Source organism: Prosopis cineraria, unplaced genomic scaffold, assembly GCF_029017545.1.
Source record: "Prosopis cineraria cultivar Desert tree isolate PC_DT_omini unplaced genomic scaffold, ASM2901754v1 PC7, whole genome shotgun sequence".
NCBI classification, from domain to species: Eukaryota; Viridiplantae; Streptophyta; class Magnoliopsida; order Fabales; family Fabaceae; genus Prosopis; species Prosopis cineraria.
The window spans coordinates 34,768,170-34,788,826 of record NW_026555338.1 but is presented as its reverse complement, the minus strand read 5'-3'; the positions used below and the strand labels follow the sequence as shown (position 1 = coordinate 34,788,826).

General features: G+C 32.6%; 3 protein-coding genes across 3 annotated transcripts; 1 reads left to right on the top strand and 2 right to left on the bottom strand.

Annotated features, from left to right (window-relative positions):
• Positions 1-1,943: 1,943 nt before the first annotated feature.
• On the top strand, positions 1,944-5,422 carry LOC129315733 (basic leucine zipper 61-like). Its single transcript, XM_054959720.1, has 4 exons — positions 1,944-2,972; positions 3,312-3,402; positions 3,513-3,639; positions 4,496-5,422. The coding sequence occupies exons 1-4, from the start codon at positions 2,365-2,367 to the stop codon at positions 4,663-4,665; spliced, it is 996 nt and encodes a 331-aa protein (XP_054815695.1). The 5' UTR covers positions 1,944-2,364; the 3' UTR covers positions 4,666-5,422.
• Positions 5,423-7,886: 2,464 nt separating this feature from the next.
• LOC129316787 (uncharacterized) lies at positions 7,887-8,980 on the bottom strand. The gene is made up of 3 exons (XM_054961160.1): positions 8,672-8,980; positions 8,239-8,577; positions 7,887-8,120 (listed from the first exon to the last, which is right to left on the bottom strand). Exons 1-3 carry the CDS (start codon positions 8,978-8,980, stop codon positions 7,887-7,889), a joined length of 882 nt encoding a protein of 293 aa, XP_054817135.1.
• A 141-nt stretch (positions 8,981-9,121) lies between these two features.
• On the bottom strand, positions 9,122-15,392 carry LOC129316786 (uncharacterized). Its single transcript, XM_054961159.1, has 3 exons — positions 15,210-15,392; positions 14,996-15,115; positions 9,122-9,571 (listed from the first exon to the last, which is right to left on the bottom strand). The coding sequence occupies exons 1-3, from the start codon at positions 15,390-15,392 to the stop codon at positions 9,122-9,124; spliced, it is 753 nt and encodes a 250-aa protein (XP_054817134.1).
• Positions 15,393-20,657: the final 5,265 nt, after the last annotated feature.

Here is a 20,657-nt window from a genome sequence, read left to right as displayed (position 1 = left end):
TAACGAAAAATATTCAACCAATTTATTCTTGAGTTTTGAATTTTCATTATTTATCATTATCTTTTTTTAAATTAGTCCCTGAGTATATTCAGGGTGAGTAGTAGTTTATTTAATCATATTAATTTTTTTTCTATTTTTTAAATAATAAATAAATAATACTTGTAATTGTGAGTCAATATTTATGAAGTTAAGTTAAAAATTTAAATAGATATAGGCTAAAAAGATAAAATTGAAATGAGTTTAAATTTTTAAATGTGAAAATAAGGGAGTGTAAAGTATGATAAGTAAAAAATATAATTGTAAAATATAAAATTTTATACTTTCAAATATGTTATTTTTTTAAGTGAGGAGGCGTATTGGGGGGGGGGGGGGGGCAACGCAGAAGGATACAATACTAACACGGCAAGTGAGATTGTGTGCGCGCGTGAGAGAGAGAGAGAGAGATGATTATTACTCCGTCCAGCTTACCATGCATTCCTTGCAGTTCTAAGTATAAACAATCTCTAACCACCTTTTAAAATCAAGAAAAAGAGCATTACATTATTGATGTGTTTGAAAATATACTCCTAATTTTATTATTATTTAAATGAAAATTTTTGAATTTGTTTTATATTGTTTCTCATGATTAAAAAAAATTAAATAGCTAAGGATAATATTGAAAAAATATAAGTAATATCCCATTAAGTATCTTATATTAAAGACAAAAAATTTTCTAAAATGTTCCTTATAATAAGAATAGAAGGGAGTAAGCATTATAAATACTTCACTGTTTTTAAAAAAATTAATTAAAACTGTAATATTTTAAATATTATATACTCCCTTCATTTAAAAATATAAAGAATTTTTAATCGAATCTCATCTTAATAAAGTTATTATCTATTTTCAAACTAACCTTATATTTTTATATTTACCTCTATTAAATACCTCTTGATAAATATAAAGTCATCATCAATGAGGACACTTAAAAAAAAGATAATAATTATATTTTAAAAGATTAAAAATATTTTATATTTTTAACATCCAACTCCTAAAAAAGGCCTTACACTGTTTAATGGAAGGAGTATCTTTTTAATTATACTTTCGTTAAATATTTCATATGAATGTCTTAACCAAAATATTAAAATAGATTCTGTTTTAAAAACAATAATAAATGAATTGGGAATATAATTGAAAAAAATTATAAAAATTATTTAATATTTTATGTTTTGAACCAAATAAAATTTCTAAAAGAAAGAAAGAAAGGTGATGTCCTGTAACAGAAGAGGAAACTCCTCTAGTCCTTACTACGAAGCGCACTCTAGACAAAATCGGTAACCCCTTGATAGAAGGCACTTGAAGTTGGTGGAAGCATTAATTACTTTTTTTTTTAATATTACTTCTATTTAAATTTATTAATTATGAAAAGAATATAATATGAATTTTAATTTTTTAATTTTTTTATGCATGAAATTTTTTGTTCAAATAAAATTAAAATTAAAAATTAATTATATTTTCATACAAAATTAATAATTTAATCATCTTTCATCAATGCAGATGATTGGAGCAACTAGGACAAGAGAAGTCATCGTTGGAATAAGGAAGAAAAAGAAATGGAGAGAAACTATGATAAGGAGCGACACTAGAGACTAGAGAGGCGGTCACCAGAGCACGTGATGCCTGATTTCATATCCACAGTCATTTAAAAATAATAATAAAAACTAGTGGCGACTTTGCAGTAACACCGTCGAGACCACACCTCGCTCCCTCCCAGCTGTCGTACAGCTGTCCAATCTCTTGTCTTCCCATGTGACCCCACTCTCTCCCATCCCTCTTTCATTCTGGATTGGCCTTTGATTCTCCCTGTTTTTTTTTTATTTATTCCTTCTTTCTTTCATTGTCCTCTTTTTCTATCCATTTTTTCTCACTCTTACGATAAACACACTCTACCGCTCCCCCCACCCTCGTATTTTATTTGTGTCTGTCAACTTTGCATCTGCAATAGCTCTCTCTTCTCTCCTTCCTTCTCCCTCAGAAATCCCCACAGATTTTATCGGGATTTTAAATCACCAAAAATTATTTACTTAATGCATGTCTCGTTGCATTGCTCGCTAAATAAAAATGTTACAAAGCTAGCTTCAATGCCTCTGTGCGCTCCTGCCGCTTCTCCTCCCTCTTCTCGTGGCTTTCTTCCTCCTAACATTAATTCCCTGTGCCTTCTGGGTTTATTTATTTAAGCACCTGTTAGAGCCTCATTCGGTTGGTTCGAGAGGTTACTCTCTGCATGCAAATTGCAAATTTGTAAGTACTTGTATAGCATATTGCTTCTGGGCCTGCCAAAGTTCTCCACGCACGCTTTGTGTTTGGTTTCAGTTCGCTGTGATTATCATGTCACAATTGCCTCCCAAGATCCCAAACATGACACCCAATTGGCCTGATTTTTCTTCTCATCAGAAGATGCCTTCCCTTGCAAGTTTGTCGCCGAATAATGTAGCTGCCAGCTCAAACACTGCCAATCAAAATCCTTCTTGGGTGGACGAATTCCTTAACTTCTCGTCGGCCCGACGGGGGGCTCATCGGCGATCCATGAGCGACTCCATTGCCTTCATCGAGGCTCCAATGCTGGACGATTGTCGCGGTAACCCGGGCATGATTCCTCCGAGGTCTGGGGGTGACAATGAGTTCGACAGATTTGATGATGACCAATTCATGTCTATGTTCACCGACGATTTATCCGGGGCTCCCTTGCCCCCCACCGTCTCGTCCTCGAACCCTTCAAGCCCTTCTGATCATAACAGCATTAATGATGAGAAAGATACCGGCCAAAACGATAACCGACCGGAGGAGGAGAAAAAGAAGGAGCATGACCAGCAGAAACAATTGAAGAATGAACCGGATGAGGTTGAAAGCCAACACGAGCAGGAAACTCAAGCTGCAAATAACACCAATACAGCTTCTTCCGCTGACAAAATTACTGACCCTAAGAGAGTGAAGAGGTAATCTTGCATTCATCTTAGAGCTTTCTTAGCCCATAACCCAGTGGATGACCATGTCAGATTTTTAAAAGCATACAGATGCCGGGAATGATGTATTAGTATTAGAGTCTTAGCTACATTTTGTTTCCCTTTTTATTCTCTTTTGGATTAAGTTTGCTCGATTCAATAGGTATTATCCGTGTCTTCTGAAGAAAATATCGGAAATGATGTTACGTGCATTAAATCTGTGATTTATTAACTTCTCCTTCTGATGATGTTTTTGCCTTTTCTCATTGACTGCCCCGTGTTATTTAAGGCGAGAACTTCTTTAATCTGCCTCTGATTCTGGTTTTCCAACAGAATCCTGGCAAACAGACAATCTGCACAGAGGTCACGAGTGAGGAAGCTGCACTATATATCGGAGCTTGAACGAAGTGTAACTTCATTACAGGTGCGTTTCTGTAATCCAAACCTTCCAATTAATTTTTTTTTTTTTTTAGTTTTACACGGCATGGTTAAAGACTTAAAGTAATGGTTTTTCCATTCCGTTGACCAATGAAGGCCGAAGTTTCAGTGCTATCTCCGAGAGTTGCATTTTTGGATCATCAGCGATTGCTTCTAAACGTCGACAACAGTGCGCTGAAGCAAAGAATCGCCGCCCTGGCCCAAGACAAGATCTTTAAGGATGGTAATATCCTTTTGATTTAAACTATATTATCTACATTACTCGTGGCTAAGAAGCTAACAGAGTTCTTATCTTGTTTACCTATTCCGCTAATGGAGAGGTAATTTATTTAACAAGCAATTAATAGCAAAAATATTCGGCTAGAATATAACTGATCGTACTGTTAAAACATGTTGAAGATATTTCAAGGCTCAAAAAGCTATGAGATCTGAACCTTTCATCGAGATGTTCAAATTTCTTGGAATTATCATTGAGTTTAGAGTCACAAAAGTTGCACATGTCACTAAATCCGGAGATGCTTTTGTCTTCTTAATCAGTTCCAGGGGCTTCAATTGATTCTGCAATATATAAACACCATGTTCGGGTTCAATCAGTTTTAGCACATCAAGCGCATGAGAAGAATTAAAAATAAAATAAGAACATACACGATTTCTAGTGTGTAAGAATTAAAGCTGAAGATTCTGTACTTTTCAGTTGACACAGTGCCGTTATCGTAATGAGATCATGACAAAGCAGGGATGACATAAAGAAAAGGAGGAATGCACCACTAAGCTATCAGTTCATTGGATCAAGTTGGCTCTATAATTTGGAGAACAATGAACAAAGATTAATAAAACACATTAAAAAATATATCACTGTTGTTGAGTTTTTTTTTCCCCTCGTGAAAGCTGCACATGCAATTTCATTACTTTGGAAGGGAAACAGCCTAATTATGAAACCGGACAGACTTGTATTGATTTTAGTAAAAGCATTGCATGCACGCGCATTTAAATCTATGCCTGATCATGTGCCCTGCTCCCAAGTAGTTGAGTTTGCTTTAGCAAAGGCTGATATATTATCATTACTATTATTTATGCAGCTCATCAAGAGGCTCTGAAGAGGGAGATAGAGAGACTGAGGCAAGTATATCACCTTCAGAACCTCAAGAAAATGGAAAATGCCGCAGGGCCACCATCACCATCCTCATCTCCGTCACCAAACACAGAATGTGGTGCTAAGACAGAAAAGGAACAACTTCTCAACATCTGAAACCTCCCAAAAAGACTCTCCTAAAGTATGATCAAGTAGCTAATTTTACATCTCATGGAGTGATTCTTTTCATTATTGGATAAAAGATAATTGCAGTGTTTAGGAAGAGATGGGAGAAAAGGATAAAAAAAAAATACGGGGAAACGCTTTCTTCTGCGCCTGTAAGGTATTGAATGGTTATGGTACCACTGATGGGTCAGCGATGATGGGAATTTTTATTAGCCAACATGAAGAAAATATACACTGAGAGAGGCATCACATTGTTAGTGGGAGGCCATTGGGACGCTTCTGCAATCAACTGTGCTGTCACGTGATGTGCTACCTTTAAAGAAGGGGACCACTCAAAGTTTGCATGATTGGTATGCAGGGAAACACATGTGCACCAGTGGCAATCTAAAGAGGGTGGATGAAACTGTCTGCTTTAACTAAATTGTGTGAAGATACAATGAGATCATTCTTTCAGTTTTTTTATCATTGTCTTTGATTCTTTTCTTTCATTTCTTTTTTCTCTTCAACTTGGTGTTCTTTTTTTTTTTTTTGGATGGACAGTGTATTGTTAAGTCAAGCTGGAAAGCAATTACTAGTGGGGCCGAGTTGGAATAGATGAAAGGAAGGCAGGCATGTGAGTGAAGGGTCCTCTGGGTTTTGTTGTATTTTTTGTTTTCTTTCTCTTGCAGAGGAGGTCTTCAAAACCTGGATAAATTTGGATTTGTAAAGATTAAGTTCTGATTAATTTTAAAGACTGAGGTTATTATTATGTGAATTAGTAGCTCATAGGGAGCTTTGATGTATTCTGTTACTGCTCTCTTAAAATGTGATAATCTTTGTTTGAAAAATTAATAAAAAAAATGTAAATAATATCATCATGCGGTATCCATGGGCAAAGCTATGAAGTGCTTTTAGTTGTACAAACTTATTATCACAAATCTTCCCATTTGTATGAGATAACACTTGGGAATCTGTTTTGATCGATGCAAACGAAAAGACAAAGATGTCTTGGGTTTTCTTTTCCTCCGTATGTCATTGAAAAAAAACCTTGATAGCAAAGTTACAAATAATGATATATCTTGTTCTATTCGAATGCTTTATTGAATTTTTTGTATAAATGGCTTAATTAAAGTTTTAAATTCAAATGATTTTTTATATTTAAAATTGTGACAGAATAGTTACAATATTGTTTTCAGATTTGGATTTTAATTTTTTTTAATAATAAATTGTGTAGCTCATTCATGATGCATATAATTTTAAAAAAAAATGAGTCGTATTATTCTTATCTTATAAATAACATGGTTTATTTGTTAGAGTTTTTATGCTACTATATCGCAGTTCACAAGACCATTGAGAACTAATTTAAAGTGAACTGTGCTAGATGTTAATCCCTGTTGTTATTTAATAATGTGTATTTTTTTATTCCCTCTTATCACAATATAAATTATAATTAACTAATTCATAGTGTTATGAATAATATTAGTTGAATCATAGATTCTTAAAAATATTCATATTTTTTATTTATGCCCTCATTAAATATCTTATATAAGACCCTTAATAATAGTAATTAAAATTTCAATATATGATCTTTTCAAAAACAAATTAAATGAAGTAGGAGTATACTTGAAAAAATAAATATAAAAGTTATTTAATACCTTATATTTAGAACCATGCAATATTTTTAAAAAATGCCCTATATTATGATCTGAAGGAAATACCTTTTTAAAAAATATTTTATATCCACAAAATCACTTTTTATATGGCAAAAGGATCTAAAGTAAAATTTGCCAACAGCTCCTTCCTCTCATTCATTACTAATATACTCCCCCATCTTGAAACTTGCCTGCACAAAACTACATCGGAGAGGTAATCTAAAGGTTACATCCTTGTCAACCATTTTCTTCTGAAAGAGAAAGAGAATGATTCTAGTCAATCCCATATGTACACATGCATATATATATATATATATATATATATGATATGGGTTAGGTATTGCGTGCCAAAATCCTGACTAATATGTTTATCATTGCTGCTGGTTAAATTAAATACCTTCATCAGTAATCGTTGCCTATCTTGTTCCAGGTCGAAATTATTATTAACTGGCCAATAAAATGTAGGATTCAGTTTTTGCAAAACGGAGAGGACAGTAATATTGGGGGATTCGATCTCCCAATATTCCTGGCAATAATTACCCAAGTCAGCGTCGGGCGTCGCATTCCATGCTCATCGTCTCAAGGGCTCATCTGAGCCCTTGATTTTATTATCATGTAATTTCTATCATTCATTTTAAATTTTATTTTTTAATATTTTTAATATTATGTTATTAAAAAATTTATAAAAAATATTAAAATCTTAATATTAAATATGGATTGTCTCCTGAACTCAACAAGAGATGAATATCATGTTACTCATTTTAACTAATGAGATTTAGACTATTCAAATTTAAAAAATTTTATTTTTATTTTATATTTATCAAAATAAAAATAATAAATACTTTTAATTTATTTATAATTCATTTGGCCGGTGCAAATTTAATCTGAACCATCTAATTTATTATTAAAATTTTTATTTTTTTTATAAATTAATTATTCATATATCTGAATAGTATAGATATAATTTAAACAATTTAATTTAATTTTAAAATTTTTTATAATATTTATAAATTAACTATCTAGATGTATTCTAAACAATATAGATTTAATATTAAAAATTTTACATTTTTTTATAAATTTTTATTTTAATAACAAAATATTAAAAATATTGAGTAATAAATTTAAAATAAGCGATAGAAATCAATTAAGAATAAAATCAAAGGCTCATGGTGAATGAGCACGGAATGTGCTTGCCAATGGTCTCAACCTAATTTCAAAGTTTAACTATGTACTACACTTGGTATTGTACTTTGCTGACCAACCACACGGTACTGTACTTGGAATTGGAACTGCGTGGATAAAACATGCAAACGAAAAAGAAAAACCATACTAAATAGTTTGTCCTTCACGGCAACACCTCTGAAGAAAGCAAAAACTAGCATTTAGCATTGACCTTGATGAAGAGTTTCGCTTGATCCTCGACAACCATGCATTAACCTTTCCCCCCCGAACGAATTCTATTTTCTTATGGTCTTCCAGCCTCCCTCTATACAGCGTTCTTCAAAATCTCTCAATTATCTCAAATTCATTTCTTCTTGTTCCTGATCTTGCTCAAACGTGCCTATTCCAATTCCATCACACTCAGAACAGGCCCCCCGTACCAGGAACGTCATTGTAAAGAGGTTCACTGGCTTGTGGACAACGGATCCTGTATTCAGAGAACGCCTTCTGTGTTTCCTTTAAGGCTTTTCTGCAGCCCTCCAAGCGTTTTCCCATCATGTACACTTCCCTCTCGAGCCTATATACTTCCATTCGTCCCTTTTGACTCTCTTCAAGATGTGCCTCACGCAAATGCTCGATCATCTTATCACGATTCTGCAGCTCATTAAGCAGGAGTTGCTGGTTCCACGTAAAATTCTTCACAAGCCTGTGCCTTTGTTACATACATCATTCTAGCTTCTCCCATCAAACGTTGTATGTGCTCCATACACACGTCGAAGTCCACCGGCTTAGCACCCCAGAGGCTATCACTTCTCAGTCTCTTGTTCCTAACAGTTGGAGACTGATTGTTATGGTTATCCTGGCCAACATATCTCTTATGACCATTGCCAAAAAGTGACGGTCCAGAATCCATTTGAGCATCTTCTCCATAGGTGAAAAAATCTTCAGAATTGCCGCCCAGCCCATTCCCAGAACTAGAAGGTGTTTGCCCAGGTCCCATTGCCTGAATGAGACTTCCAGAAGGCATTCCCACCGAAGAAATTCTTGGAGACATCCCCCCCAAAAGAATGCACTCATCATCCTCATCCTCAAATTCTTCTTCCTTTGAACTCTTCAGGTCACCAACATTGCATTGCCTCAAGAAAGGCCATTGCCCAGATTCTTCCTTATAATAGCCCTCTACATCCAGAGTGTTCGGTCCCAACCTGCTCCTTTTCCACTTCAAAAATTTCAACATCATCTTGCCACTGGCTCAATTCAATATTATGCTCCCTCAACAACTCCCACTCCTTCTCTTCGTTAATCACCTCAATGTTCACCTTAGAGACTTCTTTGAGCAACTCCTCATGCTGTGTCTTAATCAAATGCTGCAGATGCGATGCATAGTAGCAGTTCTCTAACTGTGAGGCTTTCAACTCTTTGTCCAACATGCACCAGATCAATCCTGCCCAATCAATCATTTCCAAATGCCCTTCCTTGATCAACTTCATGCAAGCCAAAACCTCGGGAGGCATAATACACGCATCATCGTGTAAAAGCATCTACATTGACGCTAATTTTTCGATGAAAACCACTGCTTTCCCCAATTTTAGCACGTCCACCACATTTTCTGTTGAAGCCATAGTGTGTTCCATTGGTAACTTCAAAGCACGCCCCTAGTCCTCCCTGTTCACCATTATCTTAATCCCATTCACGTAACCGCCGCGCAAGTTAGGTGTATAATTGGCCATCAATTGCGCTAGAAGACCGCTGCGAATGCTGGTATCAAACTCGACATGAACAAAGTCCCAAAGCCCTAGTCTCCTCAGGAGTGACTCGCGGCTCTTGAAATCAAGGGCTTCAGAGGGTATGAATGGAATGGGTTTCAGGGATTTGACCAGAACTAGGAGCTTCTCCTCATCAGTAGATAGCTCTGGATTCAATTTATTCCGCTTCAGTCCCCTGTGGCAGGCAGTGGCGGCCACTGAATCAACGGTTTGGGGAGAGGAAACCGAATATCCTTGTGGATTCTGATGGAACCAAGCAAATAGGTTAGAGTTTTGATCATCAAGACATGGGGTTTCGGGGAATTGGGAATCAGAATGTGTGATTTTGTGGACGAAGGGCTAGGGGTTGAAAGGTCATTGTCTCAAATGGGAACCAAAGATTTGAGATAGGGCTAAGGGTCTCTAATGTGCTCTGTAACAGCCCTCCGCTCACCCCGCCTACCCGAGGTCTTTTGCGGCGCTGGACACTCTCCCCCCAGACCCCACAACATGGCGACCCCACCCCTTACGGTGAGCATCAGGAGACAAAGGCTTCCCCGCAGTAGTGTGCGGATTATTTCCCTTGCGGAGAGCCTCCCCAGGTTCGATCCTTCAACCTCTCCTACATAACAAAGTTGAGGCTGAACCTGGTACCATTGAACCACGTGGTTCAATGGTACCAGATTCAGCCCGAACTACGCTAAGGTGGTAGTGGTTGCGGGATCGAATCTGGGGAAGTTTCAAAAGACCCCCGTGAGGGTGGGGTGAGGAATAACCACTGTACCACCAGTGGGAAAGCCGGCATCACCTTGTGAGAGGGAAGTGTCCAGTGCCTGGGAAAAGATCCTGGAGAGACAGTGGTGACCCAGGAGGGCTGTTATATGCTCTTCTCTAATATCCTTTATAATGCTCCAACATCTTAATTTCCTTTTTTATTTTTTTTATTGATTTTTATATAAAATAAGAGACATTTGGATATTTTGATGTTTCAAAATGGTAAAAATTTATATTTTTTATAATTTTTTAAAGAAAAATATCATAAATACACTCTTTTATTTTTAAAAAATCATAAAAAATATAAATCTTCACCATTTTGGGACATCAAAATATTTAAATATTTCTTATTTTGTATAGAAGCCAATGATTCAAAAAAAAAATTGGCATATTAAAACATTATAAGAGATATTAAAAAAAGACACATTAAAGGTTCTTAATCCTTTGAGATGGTAACTTGCCAACTTCTTAACCAAGCAAACAGGCTATTTACATATTTCAAAGAGGAGGCCATCGTCCTTTTGTTTGCAAGCTCACGATTTTATCATGAAATGTTACGTATATTATCTTTTAGGCCGAAAATATTATGTATGTTATCTAGAAGGGTCTAATTCACATATTAAATAGAGATATCAACAAAAATGTATTTCTTGTTTTAGTTGTTTAAATTAAATACTGAATATTATTAACTATTTATAGAATAAATTGATAAAATTTTATTTTTATTTTATGGGTCATAATCTTTCGATAATGAAATAAGATAAGATAAATTTTAAATTTAAATCATCTTAGTTCATTTTAAACAAAATTTAAAAAGAATAAGGAAGCCACAGTAATGTATTGAGGATAGGTCTTGAGGATAAATTATAGGAAAAATTACAACATCATTCTTATAAAATATATAAATGATAATTTAATCTCTTGAAATGTCATAATCTCTCTGAAGTCTCTACAGACTTTTCTATCATTAATAAATTTATATAAATTATCAAATTGTTCTTGCTAAAAATAAATAATTCGCAACTTTTTTCTTATATTTACAATAATGTAACAGTAAATAAGAAATTTAAATGCAAAATTGTGATTTGTTGTTGTATTGTTACAAATATAAGAAAAAATTGTGAGTCATTTATTTTCAACAAGAGTAATTTGATAATTTACATAAATGTATTAATAACAGAAAAGTCCCTCAAGACTTTAGGAGAATTATGATATTTTAAGGGACTAAATTATCATTTATATATATTTTAAAGAGATTTTATTATCATTTTTTAAAATTATATCGTGTATATTTATATAAAACAAGAATACCACGTGTAATCTATACAAAACAGGAAATATTATCTAAAATTAATGACAATAATCACAATCAATATAATAAAGTCAACATACTTGAAATGGAAACTATTCTTCTGGAAAATTATGAGTAAATTATAAACTCATACTTAAATTATAGTAATAGATATATTAATTATTAATTATTAATTAATTAGAATTGTAAGCTAGATATTTGATTCGCATGTGAATAGTTGCCAGTTTGAGGTATGTCATCACTACGGTTTTCGCTTAATATATCAATAAAATTCTCATTTAATTTATAGGAGATAAATTCTGATTTAGTTGGGAATTTTTTAAGCGTAAGGACGAGTTGAAATAGTACTTATATCTAAGTTAATTATTAATTAATCAAGGGCAGACTGGTTAGGAAGTGGCCTTATTCATCTAAGTTTATCTTCATCTGTTCAAGTTTTGCTCTTTGATGGATCAATTCCTATTGTGCACAACATGCTTTATCTGATACTGCCGTGCAAGTCAACAATATTCAAAACTAGTATTTCTCTGCAGCAGCATTCACAAGCTTCAGATTTAACATCGTCATCCTTGACATTAATCATTTGCTCTGTAAGTTTGAACATCATCTCTATCAAGTTGTCCAGGAAGATTTCTTTTACTTTGTTTTTAAACTCTCCTTAGTTGTATTGTAATGCTCTACCTTTATTTTTTTTTACTGTGCATTGATTAACTTTTGTCATAATATCAAAAGAAGAAGAAGAAGAAAGAGAAATAGTAGTTACATAACATGTAATAGTATTATTAGTTGATCATTAGCACAGTCTGACAACTTTTCTAATGATTTTTTTAATCTTCACTTTTCTATTGATTAATACCTGGTCAATAAGTGCAGTTATAACTAAACACGATACAATACAGCGTGGTTAAATAAAAACAGTGTCAATTATTTTATATTATTGAACTTTAAGATGTTAGTTAGTTTTTTTTAATAATACTTCAAAGACAAAATTGATTTTCAATCTAAAATCAATAAGAAGTTAACAGTCAGCGTCAATATCATTATTCAATGAACAACTCTGACACTTAAAACCTCATATTCCTCTAGTACATAACTTGGAATAATAATTCATTCTAACCCTTGAACAAAAATATAAATATAAATTGATATTAGAGTACCAATGATGTAAGACATATCACACAAGCTTGGGGCACTCAACCACTTGAACTATCTATATGATAATCAGATTGCTCAACTTTAAAATTACTTCACCGCCGAGTACTAGGAGCTAATTTGATTGACAAAGCAAGATTAATTACGCTATGGCTGGTGTAACTCCAAACTAGGATTTTGGTGGTCTAAATTGAGATTTGGATCTTAAAAGTCAAATTTGATTCAAACAAAAAAAATCCATTCATGTAAAAAAATATAGGAAAATGACTTTTGACTCGAACTCAATGATAGGATAGAAGATTTTATGTTTTTTTTTTTTAGCATGACAATATATATTAAGATACAAGGCAATAATTGTATTGCAAAGAAATGTTACAGAACCAAAGCATTAAAGAACGACCATGCACAAGAAGAAACTAAATACTAAGGAGAAGACATCCTCCTGGAACTTTCATGTTTATTTATCAAGATATAAATCATGTTAAATTGGTTTTTTAAAGAAAGAATATCCGAACAGTAACCAATTTTTGTAACTTTAGTTTGCAAACTTTGATTCTAAAAACTTCAATTTTACAAATTTTAATCCAAAACGCACGAAAGAAATCGGCTGCTATAGATATTTGAGACAGATTAATCAAAAAATTGATGACCAAACCTTCTTCTTCTTCTTCTTCTCCTCCTCCTTCTCTCTCTCTCTCTCTTGAAGTCGATAGATTTTGTGAGTTTCATAATGAGATGCATTAGAGAATAGAGACAAAGGACGATAAAAGTGAACAAAAACCTTCATGAAATTCGTGAAAAAGATTTGGCTAAAAGTTTATAAAAAATGGCTGGGCTAAAAAGTCAGGCCCAGATTGAAATAACAATTGCTAGAGGCCTAGAGCCATACACTACCCCTTGTACTTATCAGGTATCGGCTCAGACAGTTTAAGCATAAATGTCTTTGAGAGAAGTATTTTCAACTAGACCCAAAAATACTTGAATCTAAGTTGATTAAGCAGTCATAAAGAAAACAACATTTTCCATTCTAATTTATAAAATAACTTTGAAGGTGATTTAATGTTATGAAATATAAGATATTTTGATGAAAATAAAATTTTATTAATGATGATTATTTTAATATTACTCATATTTATTTCACACATTAAATAAATTATTTCCATTTCTCTCTTATTAACAGAGGGTGTTTTTGAAAACTTACAGAAAAATTAACATTAAAAATTGTATTTAATAAATTTTATTAGTTGTGTAATTGTACAAAAAATACTTTATAAATTGAGATGAAGGGAGTGTAATATAAGTGAGAATGTTTGAAATTTTAAGACTCAGAAAACTAAATAATTTCGTGATAGCCAATATTTTCAAATGTCAATAGATAAATCTAGGAGTGGTGATGATGATGATTTTGAAAGCACGTGGATGATAATAATTAATAATGTGAGAAGTGCTAGGTGCAAGAGAATTTGGAGAATAACAAACACAATACTCAGTCATATAGATTTGTTAAATTTTACTTTTAATATTTATAATTTTTTTAATATTTTTAATCTTTATAAAGATTAAAATTATTAAAAAATAAAAATTATAAGGACTTAAAAATAAAGATCCCTTAATATTTTTAAAATTATAAAAATTAAAAATATTAAAAAAATTATAGAGATTGGAAAACAAAACTCGATAAAATTATAAAGATCAAATATTATATGTTTTCTTTGAAAAAATCCATCAAAGAGAGCTTAAATTTTAGAGAAAATAGTAACTAAGGACCGCTGAACAAAATTTATATCAGTTAAAAATTATTTGTTATCAAAATTTAAATAAAAAATGAATCCAAATAAACTGTTAATTTAAAATAAGTTACTATTAAAATCTAAATGAATACTTATTCATAAAAAATTAACATAAATAATTAATTCTTGACTAATACTTCCTCCGTTTAAAAATGTAAGATCTTTTTTGAGGAGTTTGATATTAAAAAATGTAAGACATTTTTAGTCTTTTAAGGTGTAATCATTATCTTTTTTTAAAAAAATGCCCTTATTGATAGTAATTTTATATTTATTATAGGATATTTAATAAGGATAAATAAAAAAATATGATTAGTTTAAAGACATTTTTAGTCTTTTAAAGTGTAATCATTATCTTTTTAAAAAAAATGCCCTTATTGATAGTAATTTTATGTTTATTATAGGGTGTTTAATAAGGATAAATATAAAAAAGATATGATTAATTTAAAAGTAGATAATTACTTTATTAAAAAATAAAATTTAATTTAAAATATTTTATATTTTTTAATAAAAGAGTATATATTTTCTTTAACGGTCCTGATTGTTATTTTTAAAATTTTGGGTTGGCTCCGGACGAAGGGCGCTTTTAGTTTGGAATTTTGGAAAATAGAAATATTAAAAAATTTGAAAATCTCTCTCTTGTCTTTCTCCCGCTTCCATGTCTGCCTCTGGCGCCTCCTTTTCAAAATTCTCCATCTTACTCTTTTTCGTTTCATCTCTTTCACTTCCCTCTATCTATTCTGTTTATCTTCCTTCAACCGCTTTTCTTTCTCTTTTCCTCCTTGCTCCCTCTGGATCTCCAAATAGCGGTGAAGCTCGTTGGCGATGGAGCTCGCCTTCACGTCGGATCAGAGTGACAAGGAGAACGCCCCTCCGCTCCTGCAAAGAGGCTCATAACTCCCACTGCTCTGTTCTTCAAGAACAAGAGCAGAAGCAGGCTCAAGCTCAATAGGATCCCTCTCGCTGATATCACCAATGTCTTCATCGATTCCGCTTCCCAACATGCCGTCTCTGCGACTCGTCCTCCTCCTCTATCAATTTTGCCATTGTTCAATTCTCGTCGCAGAACAATGACGGTTTTCGATTCAACGCGTGGGATCTGCTGTTCCAAATCCTTGAGGATGGGATTCAGATAGATATATACGCTCATACGCATATTCACTTCTATTTTCGCTCTTTAATCTTTACAGAGTTTATAATTCTACAGAGGAATTGGAATACATAGAACCTGAAGTTAGTGAGTCCCATTTTCATGAAATTAGAAGGATTTGTGAATCAGAGTTCCTATTGGTTATCTTCTTTTGGAAAAACAATAACTATGAACCCCATAAAAATATTAATAAAAATTATAAATATTGAATTATTAAAATTTTAATAATAGATCATATTTCTTTTTCATAATAAATAAATTATGTTTTATGGATTAGTTTAAGATTTACGATAAATTTTAATAGATTTTAACTAATATTACAAAGATTTTTAATTATTTTTTGTTAATTTTAAAAGCTATAATAAAAAATTACAAATAATTGATTAGGATTTAAAATTAATTTTTAGAAATTTTCAACTACTGTTACAAATAATTTTAAACATATTTATAAATTTTTTAAGCAATTTATTTATATATTAATGGAAAAATTTATAAATGATTGATTTACAACTCACAATTGATTTTTTAAATTTTTAATTAGCATTGCAAATAATTTTTAGCATATTTTTTAATTGATTATTTGCATTTTTTAAATTGTAAGTAAGAATTATGATTTATTATTAATATTTCAATAATTTATGATTTGTCAGATTTATATTTCACTTTTTATAAATTCTCTGACTTTTTTCTAATCAAGTTAAGTGCGAGCTATTTTGGGGAGAGGGTTTAAACACGATTTTTCCAAAACGAGTATCAAAGTACAATTTAAAACGGGCTGTAAATTCAAAATTTGAATCAAAGTGAAACTTAATGAAAACAAGGTTTAAATATTAAAATGCACAGGAGTTCGTGAACACAGTGTTGGGGAGCTCGAAGTATGTAAGAGGATGACAACATAGAATGGCGTGGATTTGCAAATAGAACAACAAAGAGCTGCTTATATTATACAGGATTTTAAAGAACTTAATCATAAGTTGGTAAATATCTTAAAGGTTTCATTTTAAGGATTTTATGTAAGTGACAAATGAGGCTTGTAGAAGTCCTGCTTCTTATATATATATATATATATATATAAGCGTTGAGCTAATAATAATCCTTGTAAATTTTGTGTCAGCTTCAGTAGGGTAGTATTTTTTTTTTTTCATTTATTCTATTGTCTTACATTTTTTAGTGGCTATTGCTTCCAATGAAAGATAAGTGTATAAATTTAACTATAAATAATTTTGTAATAAGTATTACATAACCTGTATTATATGTTGATGTAAAATAAATCATAAGTTATGAAAAATGTAGTGGTTGACATCTTTCCACCTATATGAGTAAATGTCAATTTGTTGACTAACTATTTGACTTAAAAATACACTTGCAACTCATTGAAGCACTATTCTTTTAACCCTTCCTTCTTCTCTCTTCCTGAAGCACCAACTCCTTCATCATCATCCTCATCTATTGTCCTCATCTACGTAGCAAGAGGAGGGTGTGGCCTGGGACATTTTTGAGACAACAAAAGAAGCAACGTGAGCGTACCATCAAGCTTGCTTCTGTGAATCGTTGAAATAAGCAAGCACGGTGATAACAACATTTTTAATGGTTTGACTCGAAAATGCTTTAGTCACTTCTTTCATTTTTTGTAAGAATCATGGAGGAGATATCTTCATGAGGAAAATGTTTCTCCTTGCCTTTATAATGAATGACAATCGTGGGCTTGTTGTGGGTCTCGAGAACAACCTTTAAAGACCAAAGTTTTATGTCATTTTAAATAGGGGCGTTGCAGAATCTCTATCCAATGAGCCATTTCATGTCAAACATGGTGTTCTGTGAGCTCATGGCTACTTGATTCTTTGTTGCATCGCTGATTAAATGCTCTGTATCAACGAAAGCTACATAAGAGTGGTTCTATTACCTTGACCATTTGCAACGACATCAATGTGATCATTTTGCCACATACCAAAACAACTGTAGGTGGTACCGAGGTTAATGTTGATGGCCTTTTCAATGGTGAACACCATTGGAGGGTGGTAAAAAGAGTCCTTAAAGTGCTAGATCATTGTGTGTCTGTGTGGTTTGACGACGACGACGACGATACGGTGGGTTTATGAAAAAGAAGCCCCTTTTGACCATACTCGAAATTATGAAACGAAATCCTATGGATTGAGATCAATTCATCTAGGCAAATCACCATTATTGACATCGCTTCGTGCTTGAATTATAATATTAGATATCATTCATATCACAGCCAGGGGAGGATTTGAGTGTTGTTCTTGTTCTTCTATGGTTGCTAGCTTTGATATCCCAATTCAGAGCAAGAGAGAGACGAACATTCTTTGTGGTGTCAACTTTTTCACATAGGCCCTATGAAATGGTCAGTTTTTAAAAGTAAATGGAAGGTGTCAGGTGCTCTAATTTTATGAGTTTGTGATTTATTTTATATCACTTAATAATATAGATTGTCCAATATTTTTTATAAAATAGTTTATGATTAATTTTATACTTTTACGCTAAAATAAATGATCATTTGAATTTGCAAGAATTTGAATTGGCTTTATAAAATCTTTTTGACTATTGAAAATTTTTTAAGGTTGAGTGACTACGAGTTAAACAATTTTGGCTAACAGTTTGAAATAATTTCACAAGCTCATTTACATCTTCAATCTTTGTTTTTTATTTCTCTTCTTTCAAGACTTTTATTTAATTATACTTTGATTAAGTTCAATCATAATTAGAATATTATATTAATCTATCGCCTGAGAAAATCTATCTAGTGTAAGAAGAAGCTAAAACAAAAATCCGTTTAATTAACTTAACTTGGACCAATAATCACCGGTAATTGAAATAAAAAAAATTAGTCTAATTTTATTAATTATAGCCCTATCCTTTTAAGAGAGTTCAAGAGTCTGGATTAAAAGTAATAATTATCTCTCACATTTAGTGTTGGAAGAGATTTTAATTGAAGTATATTCTAAATAAGCTAGTTAATTATCTTAAAAATTACATACTCATTTCATATCCACTCTTATTTAATAAAATGTTTCAATTAAAATAATTTATTAATTGCACCTTCTAATTAAAGATATATTAAACCAAACTTATTAATTCACTTTAAAATTTTAAAATGTCTCATATTTTTTTAAAGAAAACATAATTTTTAATCCATGCACCTTGTTCGTGTTTTATTATAAATCTTTATACTTTTTTTATATTTTAAATTTTTATACTTTTATTTTTTGATGTTCTATACTTCTAAATGAATAAAATATAAGGGCTTTAAAGGACCTAAAATATTAAAAAATAAAAGTGTAAAGATCTATAACATAAAAAAAATATAAAGATCTATAACAAAATATAAATAAAATGTAAAATTAAAAATTATGTTTTTTTTAAATGATGCTTTTTTAAAAAAATAGAGGAAGTAAGTAATTTAGTTTAAAACAATTAATGTGAGAAGCGCTGGAATAGAAGAGAAAAGATTTGGAGGAACCTTAAATTTTGGGTTGGCTCCTTTGAAGGTGGCGCCAGCGCCCCTAGCTTAGGATTTCAGAATAGGAATCTAAAAACGATGCTCTTAAATTTTGGTTCAAAATGAAAATAATTAACTTTCGGCTTTCGCTCCCTCTCATTACTATAGTAGTATTTTTTATTTTTGTTTAAAAAAAGCATGTCTCTGACTCTTTCGTTCATTTTGGCCATTTTTTTTTTAAATTGAAAATCTCCCTCCTGTCTTTTTGTGCCTCGCTCCCCCTCAGTCATTCTGTTTCATTTCTGATTTCTCCCACCATTCACATTCCCTGGCGCCTTCCCATCAAAATTTTCCATCTCTTTCACTTCCCTCCTCCTTCCTCTTTTCAAATCTCCACTCCGACCACATTCCACCCCCCCTTCCTATCATATTTATGTCACTATGCTTCATCTTTCTTCCATTGCTTCTCTTCTTCTGATTCCTCCCCATCCTCCTACGCCCTTCTGTTTCTCAGACTCAAACAGCAAGGAAGCTTGTCGGCGGCAATGGAGGAGGTCACCGTCGCGTCGGATCAGAATAACAAGGAGAACGCCCCTCCACTTCCTACAAAGAGCCTCATACCTCCTGTTGCTCCGTCCTTCAAGAAGAAGAGAAGAAGACGGCTCAAGATCAACAGGATCCCTCTCGCCGACATCACCAATCTTCTCGTTCACTCCGCTCCAGAAAATGGCGACTCTTCCGTGCCTCCTCCTCTATTCATTTTGCCGCCCTCTAATTCTCGTCCCAGAACTGATTCACCGCATCGGATCCGCTGTTCCAAATCGTTGAGGATGGGATTCAGATAGATAGATAGATAAATATATGCTGTGATCCACACACATCTATTTTCAATTTTTGCCAAGAGTTTATAATTTGACATTCGAATAACAACATCCGGGGGTTGCAATTCACTGATAAAATTTGAATGAAGATCGGAAAATTCATAATTCGTTGTTTCATTTTACTGTTTGAATGAAGTTCATCGACTCATTAATGTCTTCCGTTTGAGTTTACGAATTCGGGTTTCTTGAGATCAATCTTCTCCCATTGCCTCTCTTTTGTCAGGAGTTTTATTTTATAATAATTATTATTACACGTTAATTAAGACCAACCGAGTATCGGCATTTATATCAATATAGTAAGTTGCTTAGAAAACCAATCCAGGGTAATAAAAAATGAAAAGGAAAAAATGTTCAGTCCAGCTTTGACCAAATAATGGGGATTACATTCAGTAATCTAATGATTACGGGTGATAATTGGAATAAATTTTTGCCTGAGTGTTTTATTTTGTGAAAAAAAGTGATGTTGATATCGTTTTTGTAATATTAGGGGGTCTTCATTTGGCTATGAGCCATTATGTAGAAGGAAGACAAAAGATTCGAAAGTTAAGGGCAGAGAGAACTCGAAACTAAAAAAATTAGAAGAGGTTGGCCCCTTTTTGACACTTGCCTGCCCTATCAAAATCAGAAAAATTAACTCAAATATATAGCAACCTAACAATCGGATTGGAACCATTATTCTCTCTCTCTCTCTCTCTCTCTCTCTCTCTCTCTCTAAAGTATTAAAATGAAACAAAATTAGAAAACATTTCAACAGTGAGGTACAAGGAAGAATAATGATACACAAAAAATTCAAAATTTCTACATTCACCAAGACAAGTCCACCTCTAATGCAACCTTAAGATGCTCAGGTTCTAGCCATTATTAAGGCACACAACGACCATCGGAGCACGCTTGAACTTTAAAGGCACAGTGTGGAAAACACAGGGTAGCCCT

Coding starts and splice junctions, on each gene's coding strand:
- LOC129315733 (XM_054959720.1), top strand. CDS start 2,365: ATGTCACAATTGCCTCCCAAGATCCCAAACATGACACCCAATTGGCCT. Junction 2,973..3,311: donor GACCCTAAGAGAGTGAAGAG/GTAATCTTGCAT, acceptor GTTTTCCAACAG/AATCCTGGCAAACAGACAAT. Junction 3,640..4,495: donor AGACAAGATCTTTAAGGATG/GTAATATCCTTT, acceptor TTATTTATGCAG/CTCATCAAGAGGCTCTGAAG.
- LOC129316786 (XM_054961159.1), bottom strand. CDS start 15,392: ATGCGTATGAGCGTATATATCTATCTGAATCCCATCCTCAAGGATTTG. Junction 15,116..15,209: donor CGGAATCGATGAAGACATTG/GTGATATCAGCG, acceptor GCCTCTTTGCAG/GAGCGGAGGGGCGTTCTCCT. Junction 9,572..14,995: donor GGAAAAGAGAAAGAAAAGCG/GTTGAAGGAAGA, acceptor TTCAACCCCTAG/CCCTTCGTCCACAAAATCAC.
- LOC129316787 (XM_054961160.1), bottom strand. CDS start 8,980: ATGCCTCCCGAGGTTTTGGCTTGCATGAAGTTGATCAAGGAAGGGCAT. Junction 8,578..8,671: donor TTGAAGTGGAAAAGGAGCAG/GTTGGGACCGAA, acceptor GGTGACCTGAAG/AGTTCAAAGGAAGAAGAATT. Junction 8,121..8,238: donor CTAAGCCGGTGGACTTCGAC/GTGTGTATGGAG, acceptor AATGAGCTGCAG/AATCGTGATAAGATGATCGA.